This window comes from Gymnogyps californianus, chromosome Z (genome assembly GCF_018139145.2).
Source record: "Gymnogyps californianus isolate 813 chromosome Z, ASM1813914v2, whole genome shotgun sequence".
In the NCBI taxonomy this organism is placed as follows: domain Eukaryota; kingdom Metazoa; phylum Chordata; class Aves; order Accipitriformes; family Cathartidae; genus Gymnogyps; species Gymnogyps californianus.
The window spans coordinates 47,821,669-47,835,979 of NC_059500.1; the positions used below are offsets into that span (position 1 = coordinate 47,821,669).

General features: G+C 36.9%; 1 protein-coding gene across 1 annotated transcript in view; it reads right to left on the reverse strand.

Annotated features, from left to right (window-relative positions):
* The window catches only part of DENND4C (DENN domain containing 4C), a 77,485-nt gene that overhangs the window by 50,830 nt on the left and 12,344 nt on the right, over window positions 1-14,311 (reverse strand). Inside the window, exon 2 of the mRNA XM_050913750.1 lies at window positions 2,430-2,757. Within this exon, the coding sequence (XP_050769707.1) occupies window positions 2,430-2,740 (311 nt within the window). The 5' untranslated portion in view covers window positions 2,741-2,757. The remainder of the gene's footprint in view (window positions 1-2,429; window positions 2,758-14,311) is intronic.

Consider the following 14,311-nt stretch of genomic DNA (forward strand, 5'->3'; position numbering starts at 1 on the left):
AGGATGGAGGGCACAGAAATACCGAATGCAAGGACAATGGCAGAGAATCAGTAAAGCATACCCCCATCTCCCCCTTCCTCCAAACAGTATTTGTTTAATTAGTTTCCCTAAAAATAGCCCTGAAAGAAATACACACACACAAACATTTAGCAAGAATCATCTGAATGCTCAGACTACAAGATAACTCAACTTTATATATATATATATATATGTATGTATGTATTAACAACCTTGACAAGACTATGGATTTGACCCTTTCAAGGGATATACTCTTCCTCTAAGTCCACTCAGCATGTCAGCTGACTTAATGGACATTTAAGGCACAAAGATAAAATATTCTTTCACACTTGGTTCTTTAATTAAAAGAGTAGAGAACAGCATAAGCTAGCCTTCAGACTGTACATACGTCTCTTGCCCAAACTCCACTTTCATTTGCACATACTGAAATTCACACACACACACAGACAAAAAAAGCTTGCTCTAACCATCTCTTGCACATAGTTGCAAAACAGCAGGAACAGCAGGGGGGAAAGATTGATATGCATCATTGCTCAGAGAGAAAAGCCTGCCATGATTTGTTAGGTGTGACACCCTAACTAGATCTATGTAAAACAAAATATAGAATAAATACTACTTGCCAAATACCACAGTTTTCCACCAACAGTTTTAAAAAGCATGTCTGTTAGGGAAGCCCTTAGTCAGCCAGCTATTTCCCTACTTTGCTTATCAGGTATTCCCTGTGAAATCTACCCAAGCATTCAAGTTCCTAAAGTTGTGGGAGACAGGAAAATAAACGTGCTAGCAGAGTCACTTCCATAAAGGCACACACTGAAGACTGATGGTTTAGGAATCCCTTTGAGGAATCACTCCCACTAGAAATTCTTCCTTCTGCTAAAACTTACTGAAGTTTGACATATCATTCAAAGAATAACTTCATACTGCAATTCTACACAGTCATATACCATTGTAACAGTTATCTCACCTTGCAGTCAGTCACACACAGAGACTATTTTAAAAATCACAGTTTCACTGAAGATTATTACAACGTAGTTTAGACGATCAAGATGAACTGATATCAGAATGTACCAGGTTAATTATACAACTTGAACTATAATCCTTAGAGCAGAGATCTTGCCATGTAACTAATTTCATTACTATGATTTCACTATCAGTTTCTTCCTGACTGGACTCTACTTGTCAGTTGGTACTCAAACTGTAGGTCAAAAGCAGGGTATGTAGGCATTGTGCCTGATGTGCTTAAACTTATAAATGAAATAAAGTAAACTTATTATAGCTTACATATAGATGCATGTTTTTTTACTTTACTCTTTACTGTTTCTTTAATAACTAAATAAGGAAAAACACACACGTTCCGTATTTTGCCATCATTGTAACAGTTCCCGCCACCCATGCTTCATTTTCTCTTTCTTGTTACATCCCCAGTAATTCTAAAATGTCCTTATCCAAACCAGAGAAGGAGAAGTGCTATATAGAGCAATTTAGACGATACTGTAGTGCTGCATGAGTTATTACAGACTGACCACTACCTCAATACGCTAGTAGCACAGACTATAATATTCACCACCTCAAGACCTTGGGGGATTTTGTGATCTTGGTCCTGAATACTTACATTAAACTCAGTATCCTATAACTAACAAAATTAGTTCAGAGCTTCCCTGCCAAGTTGCCCCCTGCATTTATTAAGCATTGAACTTAAAGCACTGACTATATCTAAGGTTTTCAAACACAGTACTAGTACCTTTTTAGGAACTTACACTTCAGACATCAAAAAGCGTGGGTTTTGGAATACAAGCGTGATTAGTGTTACCAAGTGGCTACATAATCAAGCGTTTGCAGCCAATCATGTCAGAACTTGTAAGCAACCTCACAAATATTCTGATCCGACAGTAAGGTAGGCTACAAGGTTCTAGGGAGGTGGATAGTTTTAAGATCTTTGCTTCAGTGTCCTACCATTTTTAAGTGATATCTTTTACCTTAAGCATTAAAGTGAATTCCACAAAGTGATAATTTTTGTCTTCTGAAGTCATCACTTTCAGATTAACCATGCCATATTTTTGGATTTGCACTATACCATTTCTATAAATTCATTTTGTACTATTCTTTCACCTTTCATAAAACTGCAGCAGAGAGATTCATTTCTCGTATTTCATTTGCTCCATCTCTCTCTCTCTCATATATTTTAAATAAAACATTGTCATTCATTTTAAAAAGACAAGTTCACTAGAAGACTGACACTTTTTTCAACTTCTTTCAGAAAGAAAATACCACACAGACACACACAATAAGCAATATATATTCAAAGTCAGTATGTTTCTAAAAGTTCTCTCACATCTGTTTTCATCATTGTCTATGAAGAGGAAGATTTGATCATTATTGAAGGAGGAACTGAATTGTTATAGAAATCTCACCCGATGTCAGTAAGAGGTGGTTTGTCCCGGCCTCTCTTGTAGCAAAGAAAAAGTTCAGGACTCTTTAGACTTCCATAGTTTAAGTTGGCTTGAAGAGCTGTAGGGGTGGCTTCAACACAGGTGTATCCCTCTGGGACAGTTTCACCAGCTGATTTAATTATCACTGCAATGTCAGTAATTGGAGCCTTTGGACCAGTTGACTTTGTTTCATGGCGGCTTATTTCTTGGTCCAGGAGGGTTGCAGTATCTGTATCAGTGAGCCCTGCCACTACAAAATAGTCAGCGACTCGTGGACCTTTGTCTTCTATCATGGTTATGTCAGTACTTCCTGGGGAAAATAAAGAGAGAGAAATCAAACACTCTGCTTTCAAGCTAAACTTCTTCCCTCAACAAGTATGAGGATTTAAAACCTTTAAAGAAATGTTTGCAAATAAAAAGATTCCTATATAGAGATTTCATGAAAATTCTAGGGAAACTCCAAAACAAACTTTGATTTCTGCTGCTCAAAAATATAGTATTGTCGGTAATTGGATTTCATTTCTAGCACCGTAACAGTCATGTTTTAGCACAAGGAAGTTTAAGTGAGATAAAGAACTCAAAGCTCCTAACACAGCAGCTACACAGAAAATTGCTTGGCGTTAGCTATTAGACCATTCAAGCTCTTTGCAGGCTATAAATTAATGCAGGTACCCCTAACTAAAAGCATCTATATTTTTCTGCCATTGCTTAGTGAGTAATTTGACTACAGAATTGTGCTGCTTTTTTTTTTTTTGAGAGAGAACAATTCCAAGTATAGGCTCACTAGTTTATCTTCTGCACATTTCATGCATTTTGTTTCATAATCTAGACCTAACAGTGCAGTCTTGAGACGTTCAGCTGGCAACTGTAACATCTGGAAGTCATTTACAAAAATCACACATCCAAACCCACATTTCATCAGCTGATCAGGCAGTACACATCACCACTCAGCTGCACATTCCAGATCTGGAAAGAGTTGTTCTCCCAACGCCAGCAATGTTCACTATGCATATGATTTTAAAGTGGTGAAACCCAAGTTTCTATTAAGACCAAAACTAGCTGACAAGACTATGCTCAAATATCACAAGTACAATTTCAAGTACCCAATCCCATGAAATACCTATCTTTTTAAAAGTTGAGTGAGAAATATTTAAACAGTAGCTGCCAAGCAATAAACCTGAATACTGTTATACCCCTTCAGTGAGCTAGGGACCACCTTCTTTTAGATCCCCATGTTTCGATCACCAGATTTCTGGGGATCCCATCGAGAAAGCTAACCAAGAATGGACGTCTAGTTCCCATCTTTGAAAACAAGACTGCTACAGCTGCCAAGGTCCCACCTACCAAGGGGTGGTGGTCCATGGGTATTACCAAATAAGTGCACCAAAATTGAAAAGTTTCTTGTATTTAGAATGTCCTAGTCTGATAACTACAGAACCATTGGCCTCTGCTAACAGAAAGGTGGTTTGGTGAAGACAGTATAATCGTGTTCCCTGCAACCTGGTTTCTTCTTCTGTTCGTATCCTGCTCTTTCTTACTGAAATTATACTAAGAAGGTATTTTCCATCTTCACACTTTACAAGACTTCTAAAACTTGTTACTAAAAGTGTTCTGAGTACTCAGCTGAAGGAAAAATCAGTTATTCATCCTGCAGGCTTACTAAGAAATCTTAGCATAAGATTATGCAACTTAGGTGCCAACCACTATATTGTAAGGTACTTACATGGAGTAAGGTACTTAAATGAAGTAGGGAGGGGAAGGGAAATAACTTCATGCAAATCTGTAGTACCTCTATACTCCAACTAACTCCATTTTTTTTATTTTCTAACACTGAAATGACCACTTTGCAAATCCTTTCAAACCTGAAAGAAGAGTACCTATATCCTTTAAAACACTCTTCTCTTCTGCAGTATTTTCCACAATGCTTTTTACAACATCACTTCAGCATCCTCTAAGCACTTTGGCTAAGAGCTTTTGTAGGGCAATCCATAAACAGAGATCCTGGGAAGAGACACAGCAGTGTTTGGCTCCCCTGAAAAGGGGAAAGCCATGGGACAGCTACTCACATGACTGAGTTTTCAGGCCTAAAATATATGGATGCCTTATCAACAGGAACAATAAAAGATTTATTCAGTTTGTCAGCTGTTCAGTGCCTAGGTCTCCTGAAGAACAAGAAAACAACTCCAAAGCCATAGCTACTTGTGAAGCTTCTGAATCACTTTCAGCTACAGAACTTGCAGCAGTTTACCCTTTTTAGTGTCATAAACAACATGAAATTAGTGATAAAGCCCTTTACAGGTAAGCAAGTCAGCATGAAATGCAGGGGCAATGGCTTCAACTTAATCTCATATAAATTCGTGCTTCCGTTAAAAGGTCCCTCCTCATACTGCCACTGCTCATTCCCACCTTCGCTTTTGTCCAGAACTATAGTTTGTGCAACCATGTAATGAACTGGAACAAGGAATTGTTCTGGCTGAATGCTAACCTGGCAGAGATTGCATGGTGTTCAACCAGAGCAGTTCTCCAATGATTCACTGTGTCAGCACAAAAGCAGCAGCAGTACGCCCCTTTCAGCAGCAGCACTGACTTGCACTGGATTAATCACAAAACTCTGAAGTCTAAGATGTTTCGGTTTGCCTCTTAGATGCTTGGTCTTGTTCACAGAATTATAAAAATAAATAAATAAACAAACAAACCAACCTCTCCCTGCTCCCCTTAAAAGAAAGTCCTGAGCCAGAATATCTTGTAATCTGGAAAGTACTGTTTGCACTTGACATATGTGAAACCAAATTACTGGAACAAGCTGCTAAAAATAGCAAAATGGTTGGCATAATATAAATGTTTTTTTTAAAAAAACAAAACCTTTGTTAAATGATCTAGCCTTTTATTACCTGTTACATGTTCACACAGCTCAATATCATGTTCTCTCAATGCAACACTGAAATTGTCGCCCACATTTACTTTTAGCACACAGAACAGGAAATAAAACGGTAACAATAACAGCATAAAACATCAAAAATCTCACAACAGTTTGTATTTTTAATCATAGCTGTAGTTCCTGGAATTGCACTAATGCTATCCTCGGATGTGTTTTAAAGTGAAAATTTAGCTTTCCCGGGTAAACAGAGGGAGAAAAATTTAAAAGGACCTGAAAAATTAAATAGTAAGATTTGGAAGGTTAGAATGCAAATGAAGAGAATCCATTCCCAAATTTTTACCAGTGGGGATCAATAAAACTGTAGCAATCAGTTGCTAAGGAGCATACACTTATATTTATGATTTTACATTTTTCTCTTAGCCATGGCTATGTTTTACTTCACAGAAACTCTGTGTAATATGTGGCAGGCAAAAGTCAGAGTCACCAGACAATTCAGCTGAGAAACTTGGCACACAAGCCTCACATGTCAGCACAACATTTATCGAGTTTTTCAAAATGTTCCGAGACTGTCAAAACAGTTCCCTTCCTTTTTCACAAGGTTAAGAGAAGTAAGGTTTCAAGTAAGCACTACAACTCAGCTCTTCAAGAATTTATTCTCCAATTTCAGAAAGATTTAAAGCAACAGGATCTCTCAAAAGAGACCTTAAAGTAATAGCTCTTAATTAAGCTTATCTTCTTAATTAACATAAGGTTACCTTCTTTAATGCAATAGCTTTATAAATATAAAGAGACACTAAACTATAAATTAGCAGATAGCCACTAAAATAAATAGAAACAGCAGAATTCAGTTAGTCCAAGGGTACTTTGCCTTCTGAACTGCAGGAAAAAAATAAATGCACGATTTGTGGGGGAACAAGATGAATCCACTGCCATTTTCCACTATTTTTGTAATACCTCACACAAGAATAAGTATGCACACTGCTCCTTTTTAATAGACAAGGGAACAAATGTTCTTCTAACAGACATTCTATCATAAGTTTTATCACAGCAAATTTTTCCCCACCATAATTTCAAGAGATACTCTCCTCTGTCAGTTTGCTATGAGTAGGTTTCTGTACATCACAAGACTAATAGGAAAACTCAACATTTAGAAAATATTGGGATTTTTATTATAACACCCCATTCCCTTGCAGGACAAACCCCAAATACAAAAAAAATTCTAAAAATAAAAACTGCTGCATTGGTGTTGGATGATGAAAATGTAGGATATACTGGGAAAAAAGCCAACGTACAAGTCCCATGAAAGATCTTTTTTTTAAAGTTTACAAAGATACTTCAGTTTCAGTCAAATAAACTGAAAACAAAAACTGGGAATTCTGTTTTGAGAACAATGCGCAATACTGTTTCAGGAATTACAAACCTCCAAGTCCATATAGATCCATAAGGGCTAAGGAGAAATTATTTAAGTGAAGTTAGTTTTCCAATTCATTCATAGGCCGCAATAGGAAAGTTTGCTATGAGCAGTTTAGGACCAAAGTTATTTTTTAAATAAAAGATAAAAAAGGAAAAAAGCCTTCAGAATAGAAGATGCACTTTTAAAACGCCCATGTTTTTCTAAAAGGAATTCCCACTGGAAGTAATTAGTTTTGTAGATGAAAAACAAAACCAGTCTGCACAGACAACACTTAAAGGCACTCAGTACAATTAGTCTAAGTCAAGAGATCCATTTAGCAAAAATACGCAGAAGCGAAAAAAATAAATTCTTCTCACTGCTAAACGCCAGAAATACGGTAAAGTGTTCTCCTCTCCCACAGTCCATTTAAGGTTGACCTCTCCAAAAAGATAACAGCCTTTCTCACAACAAAAATGTAATTTTAGAATTCTTCCATACTGTTCTATCAAAAATACAGCAGCTCAACCATTAGCTTCATATAGGCCATAGCCGTTTCTTAAGGAGATATTTCACAGTGAAATTGCCTTGGGAAAAAGGTTTCCATTCTAAAGATCACTTTTACGAATTTTGAACAATTATGAAAACAACACTACATTATTAGAAATGGCTTCAATTTATTGACTGCTGTCTAAAACACCAGTTAGATTTTTCTTCCAATATAGCTAGACTGCAATTTCCTCTATTTACAGTTAGCTGAACCACAACAAAGAGTTGTTCTTGCAAAGATACAAAAATTTGTGAGAGCAAGTTACAAGCAGCCACAACGAAGGAAAGATGACAATGTAAGTGTTGTATTTGTATTTTATTTCATAGCTATGTTGCTTTTATCACATAGTTACAAGCCTTTCAATTCCAAAATGGAGATTACTAATGTAAAGTTCTCAGTCTTCATTTACAGAGATTGCCACAGCTGAGGACTCGTATTCTTTAGATATAAAAAAAAGTTTTCTTCTGCATTATCTGCAAAACACAGAAAAAGCAGGCTCCTTTAACACATATTCATTTCTGGAAGTCTGTTTCAGCTATCTGTCATACTTTGAGTAATAGCAAATATTTATCTTAACATTGTTAAACACACAACTATTTTCCCAAGACTCCTCCATTTAAATTCATTAATGAGATCATTTGCTTTACCACTGCACTGGCTGTTTGTAGTCAAGTAACATTTGCTTAGCATTCTCCATAACATAAGTATGGTGAGCAGTACTTCATTTCTCAAGTGTGGCATTACAGGAAAGTGCTTATCTGCTCATCTAAAGTAAAGACACAGATGCAGCAGAAAGGAATACCAGCAAAATTAGTACGCTAAAACCTTAATATCCCAGAAATTTGCACTTATTTTCTGATACTGTTAAATGTTAGAAACTTGCTATGAGAAAACATGCATGATGTGCAATTTTTTTAAACCTTTTTAGAAAGTCAGAAAGTATGATTTCAGCCTTTCATTTCAGTGTTTTATTTGAAGATAGTATTCACTGAAAGAAAAGTCTGTTCTGAAAATAGGATCTGAGATGCAAGATCCATTAACCTTGTCAAATGTTTAGGCCACCTCCTTCATTTTTGAAAAAGACTTTGGAAATGACGCTAGGAGGGTGATCTGGCAGGCAGCGTGCATAGTCTTAAAAGTTTTCAAGTATTTCAGAAAGCATTTTAAAAACACTTTGGACATCAGCATAACTAATATGCCAAATAATGTTGTGCAGAGCAGACACAGCACCAACTCAGAAACCACAAGCAACGTAGCCATATAATTCTAACAAGCTCCTCCAACTACAGTCCCTTTTTTGGCCTATCAACAGAACTTTTGCAGCCATCTTATTTTCAGGACCAAACTGCTATCACTACACAACACGGTCCCAATACCACACGGGCCTACCATGCTGAATCAAAGAAACTTGGGCACTTCTGAACCAACCTCTAATGCACAGTTTAGTCCCGCTAAAAAAAAAGTAGTGGAGAAAATAAAACATTGTCCTCCACTTTCCAGGACCTTTCATCCTATTAGAGAAAAGAGGCCATTTTCGCAGAGGAGCTGTTCATTATTGAAGTCTTTCATTCCTAAAAAGTCATGGTGTAATTTATGCTATCTCCCTTTGAACCCGTGATAAAATCACAGAAGTCTAGAATTCTAAGTACAGATCTGTCCTAATCCTAAAAATATGATAAGCGTTCAATTATCCTCTAAAATTAGATTGGAAAGCCAGCGTAAGTCTAGAAACAAATGGTACAGGTAAATGCAGTTCTTGGCAAGTGGACTTAAAGAAAAGGAAATATAAGCTTTATAAAACTGCATACAGCAGCAACCAAGGGAAAGGGTTTGTCACAAACTCCAATCTGATAATCTACATACAAATGCCATACTTACACCTGACACTACTAAGGAGAAGGTATTCTTGGAAACCTGTGTGTACGCACTCACTCCAGAGTAAGAATAACCACCCATAGAGTGGGTTCAGAGGTAGTTATTTTTAAGGCTTATGTGCAGGCAAATCCTTGAGTACTTTCTTGTTCCTTTCAACTTCTGGAAAGAAGTAGCACAAATGCTGGTATCTCAATTTACACAAAGAATAAAATAAATTTACGTCAAGAGTGTGTGTAGATACCAAAGCTTTTTTCAGTTCACTCCTAACTGGAGTGCTGATCTTACATCTTCTCAAAAAAAAATAAGCATAAGGCTTAGGAGGCCAACTAGCATAACTTTACCCAGAAAAACCAAGTTGGTCTTAAAAGCCTCTTATTTCCTCATCTCTGAGCACTCTACTACCTGCAAAGAAAACTCACTACATACTATACACAAAATTAATGTAAAAAGTTCTTCTCAAGGTTTTTTTTTTTTCACATAGCAAAAGTCTATAAAATAGAGTTGAACTTAGTTTATAAAAATCTCACCAGTGTCAACATTCTGCTCTAAGCAACTGTCCACTAGAAAGAAATTAAATCAGATCAGTAAAAGCCCAACATCAGGGAGATGGCAGCCAGTTTTATAGACAAAACACAATCTTCCTGCAACTGAAGAAACATACACTGCAGTAAATAGCAGTGAAGTAACTATTATCTTATACAATGCTCCCTTGAAAAAGCAGATGGCTTTCTAATGATAGTTTATGAGAAAGACCAACTCTTTCTTATAATCGGTGACCTCTTCCTTCACTACCCACATGAAGACTCAGGACTGAGATATTCTTGACCCTAAATCACAAATAAAAATAAAGCCATAAAGAGCTTTTTCAGCCTATTTTCAATATAATCAAAGTCCAGAAATCTATTTAACTGAAAATACTGGTAAACTGATGGTCAAAGAACTGAAATTATAAAGGCATTTTTGCAAGTGATTAATGGCTAACACATGACTTTGCAATTTATTAAACTCACTTGCATCTTCTTTCAGATACTGACAATGTCCAAAAACTACAATGTGTGGAAACTACTACTTACAAAGTACTTGCTGTGTGGAAGCCTACAGCATGCATACACAGATGACTGAAGAACTTAGACAAGATGGGATACTTTCCTCATAACTGAAAATATTTTTGTAACCAGACTGCATAGGAAATAAGTTTTATTCCAGACTGAATAATAACTTCAGCACTTTTTGTGCACTGTGGCTGAACCATCTATCTTGTAAACAGCCTGCACAGTTAACATTTTTAAGCAAGGTACATGTTAAACACAACTCAGGACTTCTACACAAATGCTTTGTTTTTCAAGTGAATTATACTTCGCTATTGGCAGTAAAGAAGTTAAAAGAAAAACGTATATGCATTCTGCTCTGAGATTTATTCCTAAAATAAACTGGCCTAAAGATCAGGGAAGACACTGGATTTGCTAAACTAATTTAAAAGACAAAGACTCTACTGGATGGATACAAGACAGTGTGTCAGGAGGTCATCTGCAACACTTGGAAAATTTAGTGGCTGCAATCCGAGTAAGAGAGAAGCATTATTATGTTTTTCAACCACTGCGCTAGGCAAAACTTCATAGACAACACAAGGACTACCACAAGCATCTCATTCCCCAATACATAACTTAATAAGCTATGTGACCAAGTCTTTATACATGCAACTTCTCTATTATTTCCAATGTACTCAGAAGAGAGAAAGGGTAAACAAAGTTTGTTTACCTTTCTGAAAATTCAGAAAGAAACTTTCCTTGCTGTGGTAGAGAAGGGAGAGGTCTGATTCTTTATTCACACAGACCATTCTTTTATCTTGTGCTGAGATTAAATAACGTTATTGGTGAAGAGATGGGAAGAACAATTTGTTTCCCCTTTGTATAAAAGAATCTTCAATGATGCTTGTTAAATCTTGATTTTATACCACAGCAATCAGTGCAGAATTTCCGTTAAGGAGTGACTTTGGAAATGTCCCTGATTCACATTAAAAGCATTATGTAACATGCATACACATGTTAGACAGTTAAAATAAGTAACCAACAAGACAGCATACTTCTTGAGATAAAGCAGTATCAGCTATTCATTAAAACTGAAAGTGGAAAGAAATTAAAACAAGATTTGTAAATGCCTTTAAAGACATGTTTGAAGAAGCTAAATCACTGTCATACACAGCAAAGAGATACAGCTAGGTTGCATTAAGCCTTCAGCATGTCCCCCTTCTTTCTGCACACATTCCAAATACCAGAATCACAGAACGGTTTGGGTTGGAAGGGACCTTTAAAGATCATCTAGTCCAACTCCCCTGCCATAGGCAGGGATATCTTCCGCTAAATCAGGTTGCTCAAAGCCCCGTCTAACCCGACTGTGAACACTTCCAGGGATGGGACATCCACTACTTCTCTGGGCAACCTGTTTCAGTGCCTCACCACCCTCATCGTAATAAATGTCTTCCTTATGTCCAAACCAAACCCACCCTCTTTCAGTTTAAAAGCATTGCCCCTTATCCTGTCACTACAGGCCTTGGTAAAAAAAATCATTATGTAGTATTTTGCAACAGTGGTAAAGACATGACAAAGTTGGTGCGAAGAAACTGATGACAATGATTAAAAAAAAAGACAATTTTTTGCAGAAACAGGCGATCTTAAATCAGAACAATAAAGTTTAGTCACTTGGGACTTGAGAAGGTAGAAGCTGAAGGCCTGAACTTAGCAAGTTTTACCAGCAGTGAGGATTTGGACACTTAAGAGTTTTGTCTCTAGAACTGTTTATAAAAATCAAATCTAAATACAAATGCTAAAGGACTGAAACTACTATTGGATATAATAGTACTAATACTATGAATACTATTTTTTAAAGCTTCACATTAGTGGAAATACATCAACAATAGTGCTTTCTTCGGCTTTTTTTTTTTTAAAAAAACTATTTCCTTGTATTCATAGCAACAGAAAGAACACAGTGAAGGTGGTTGTCCTGGTTTCGGCTAGGACAGAGTTAATTTTCTTCCTAGTAGCTGGTATAGCGCAGTGTTTTGGATTTAGTAGGAAAAGAATGTTGATAACACACTGATGTTTTTAGTTGTTGCTAAGTAGTGTTTATACTAAGTCAAGGATTTTTCAGCTTCTCGTGCCCAGCCAGCAAGAAGGCTGGAGGGGCACAAGAAGCTGGGAGGGGACACCATCAGGACAGCTGACCCAAATTGGCCAAAGAGCTATTCCATACCATATGACATCATACCCAGTATATAAACTGGGGGGAGTTAACTGGGATGGGGGATCGCAGCTCGGGAACTAACTGGGCATCGGTCAACGAGTGGTGAGCAATCGCATTGTGCACCACTTGCTTTGTATAGTTTAATCCTTTTAGTATTGCTATTGTCATATTATTATTATCATCATTATCATTGTTTTTCATTCCTTTCTGTCCTATTAAACTGTCTTTATCTCAACTCACAAGGTTTTTTCCTGATTCTCTCCCCCATCCCAGGTGGGGGGGGGCAGTGAGCGAGCGGCTGCGTGGTGCTTAGCTGCCAGCTGGGGTTAAACCACGACAGTGGTTCTCAATGTTAACCGTATTCAATAAATCAGAATGATTGCTTTTGTTCTAATTGCTTCAAATTTTGTCTTTATTTAACTGGATTTCAAGACCTGGAAGCTAATACTTGAAGTCACTTTCTAAAGCAACGAGCAATGCAATAATGGACTACGTTTGGCAATAGAAAATTTAGACTGTTTTTTAAAACACAGAATATACCCACACAGACTTAAATGTAAGCCGCATATGTAAAGACAGTCTCAATATTGCCATTTAACAACCAGAACATACTGGAGTATACACACAGCGTTCCCAAAGAGCTTGCACTCCAGTTGCTTGTCCGTTCCAGCATATCTTCACTGTTATTGCTTACATCAGTATGCTTGTCCATACCATAGTGACTTTTAAGCAAGCTCATTTCTACTCAGGTAAGTGTGCAACTCCAGCTTACGCATTTCAGTGTGGTGCATGTAGGACAGCAGAAATCAGACCTTGCATATGCATCACAGATGATTTAAAATTACTACAGAATGGAACATTATAAACTAGACTATTAAACAACGTTTAACGAGTTCAGATGAACCAAGGAGGTTATCAAACGCTTAAGATGTCATTAGCAACACACAGCGAAGTTACATGGACATGTCTATATATGAGTTCTATGAAGCACATTTTACTATGTGTAAGAATATACCATGAATATATACACATGCATATATATACACACACACCACAACAAGAGACAAGGTAAGGCAACATTACTTCAAGCATACCATTAGCACTGAACAGGACTAAAACAGGAAAAAAAAACCAACCAACCCAGTCCACAGATTATTAGCCACAGTTAGTCAGTAACAAGAGAAAAAGAATTCCTAGATGTGCATTTCAAGACTTTCTTTTTTGGAAAGCATATCACATTGTCATAAATTATGAAATGAAGTAACAGTCACAGTCACTTGACCAAATCACACGAGTATCAGAAAAACGAGAGTTGCAAAAATGACTTCACAGACATGCAATGCCCACCTTCTACCTGTCTTAACACAACGAGCTGTGGAAGAAGAGTGGTTGGATGCCACCTGCGACTGGGTCTGAACATGCACAAATGCAAATACAGGACCATTCCTTCATAGCAGTTTTCAAGTAAACATTTGAGAATGTAACTGTTGCACAATTGAAATAGGTTACAAGCTACAAGCTGATTATCTTATAGAGGTCTGTAACATTGTGAAAAATAAACTTAAGGACAAGGTGAAAGATAAATAGCTTGCCAATTACATTTAATGAAGTATTCCTACACGATGGCTTTTATCAGTTAATTGAACTTCATCCAGAAAACTAGTAGTATCAAGATCCGGTACTGCAAATAATCTAAACTGGCTTTTTGTGTCAGATACCTAAATTGTTGCAAATTTGCACATATTCAAAGAAAAAATGTTGAATCTGTACTAGCTGTTTGTGTACTAGACTGTTTCCTGACAGCATCTGAACACAAAAATCAGGCATAAAATGAATGTAATCAGCTTGGTGGGAAAGTTTTCTAAAGCCTTCCAAATAGATTAGGGCACCACAGTAGGAAAGGAGCAGAAATATCACATCAAATCACTTCA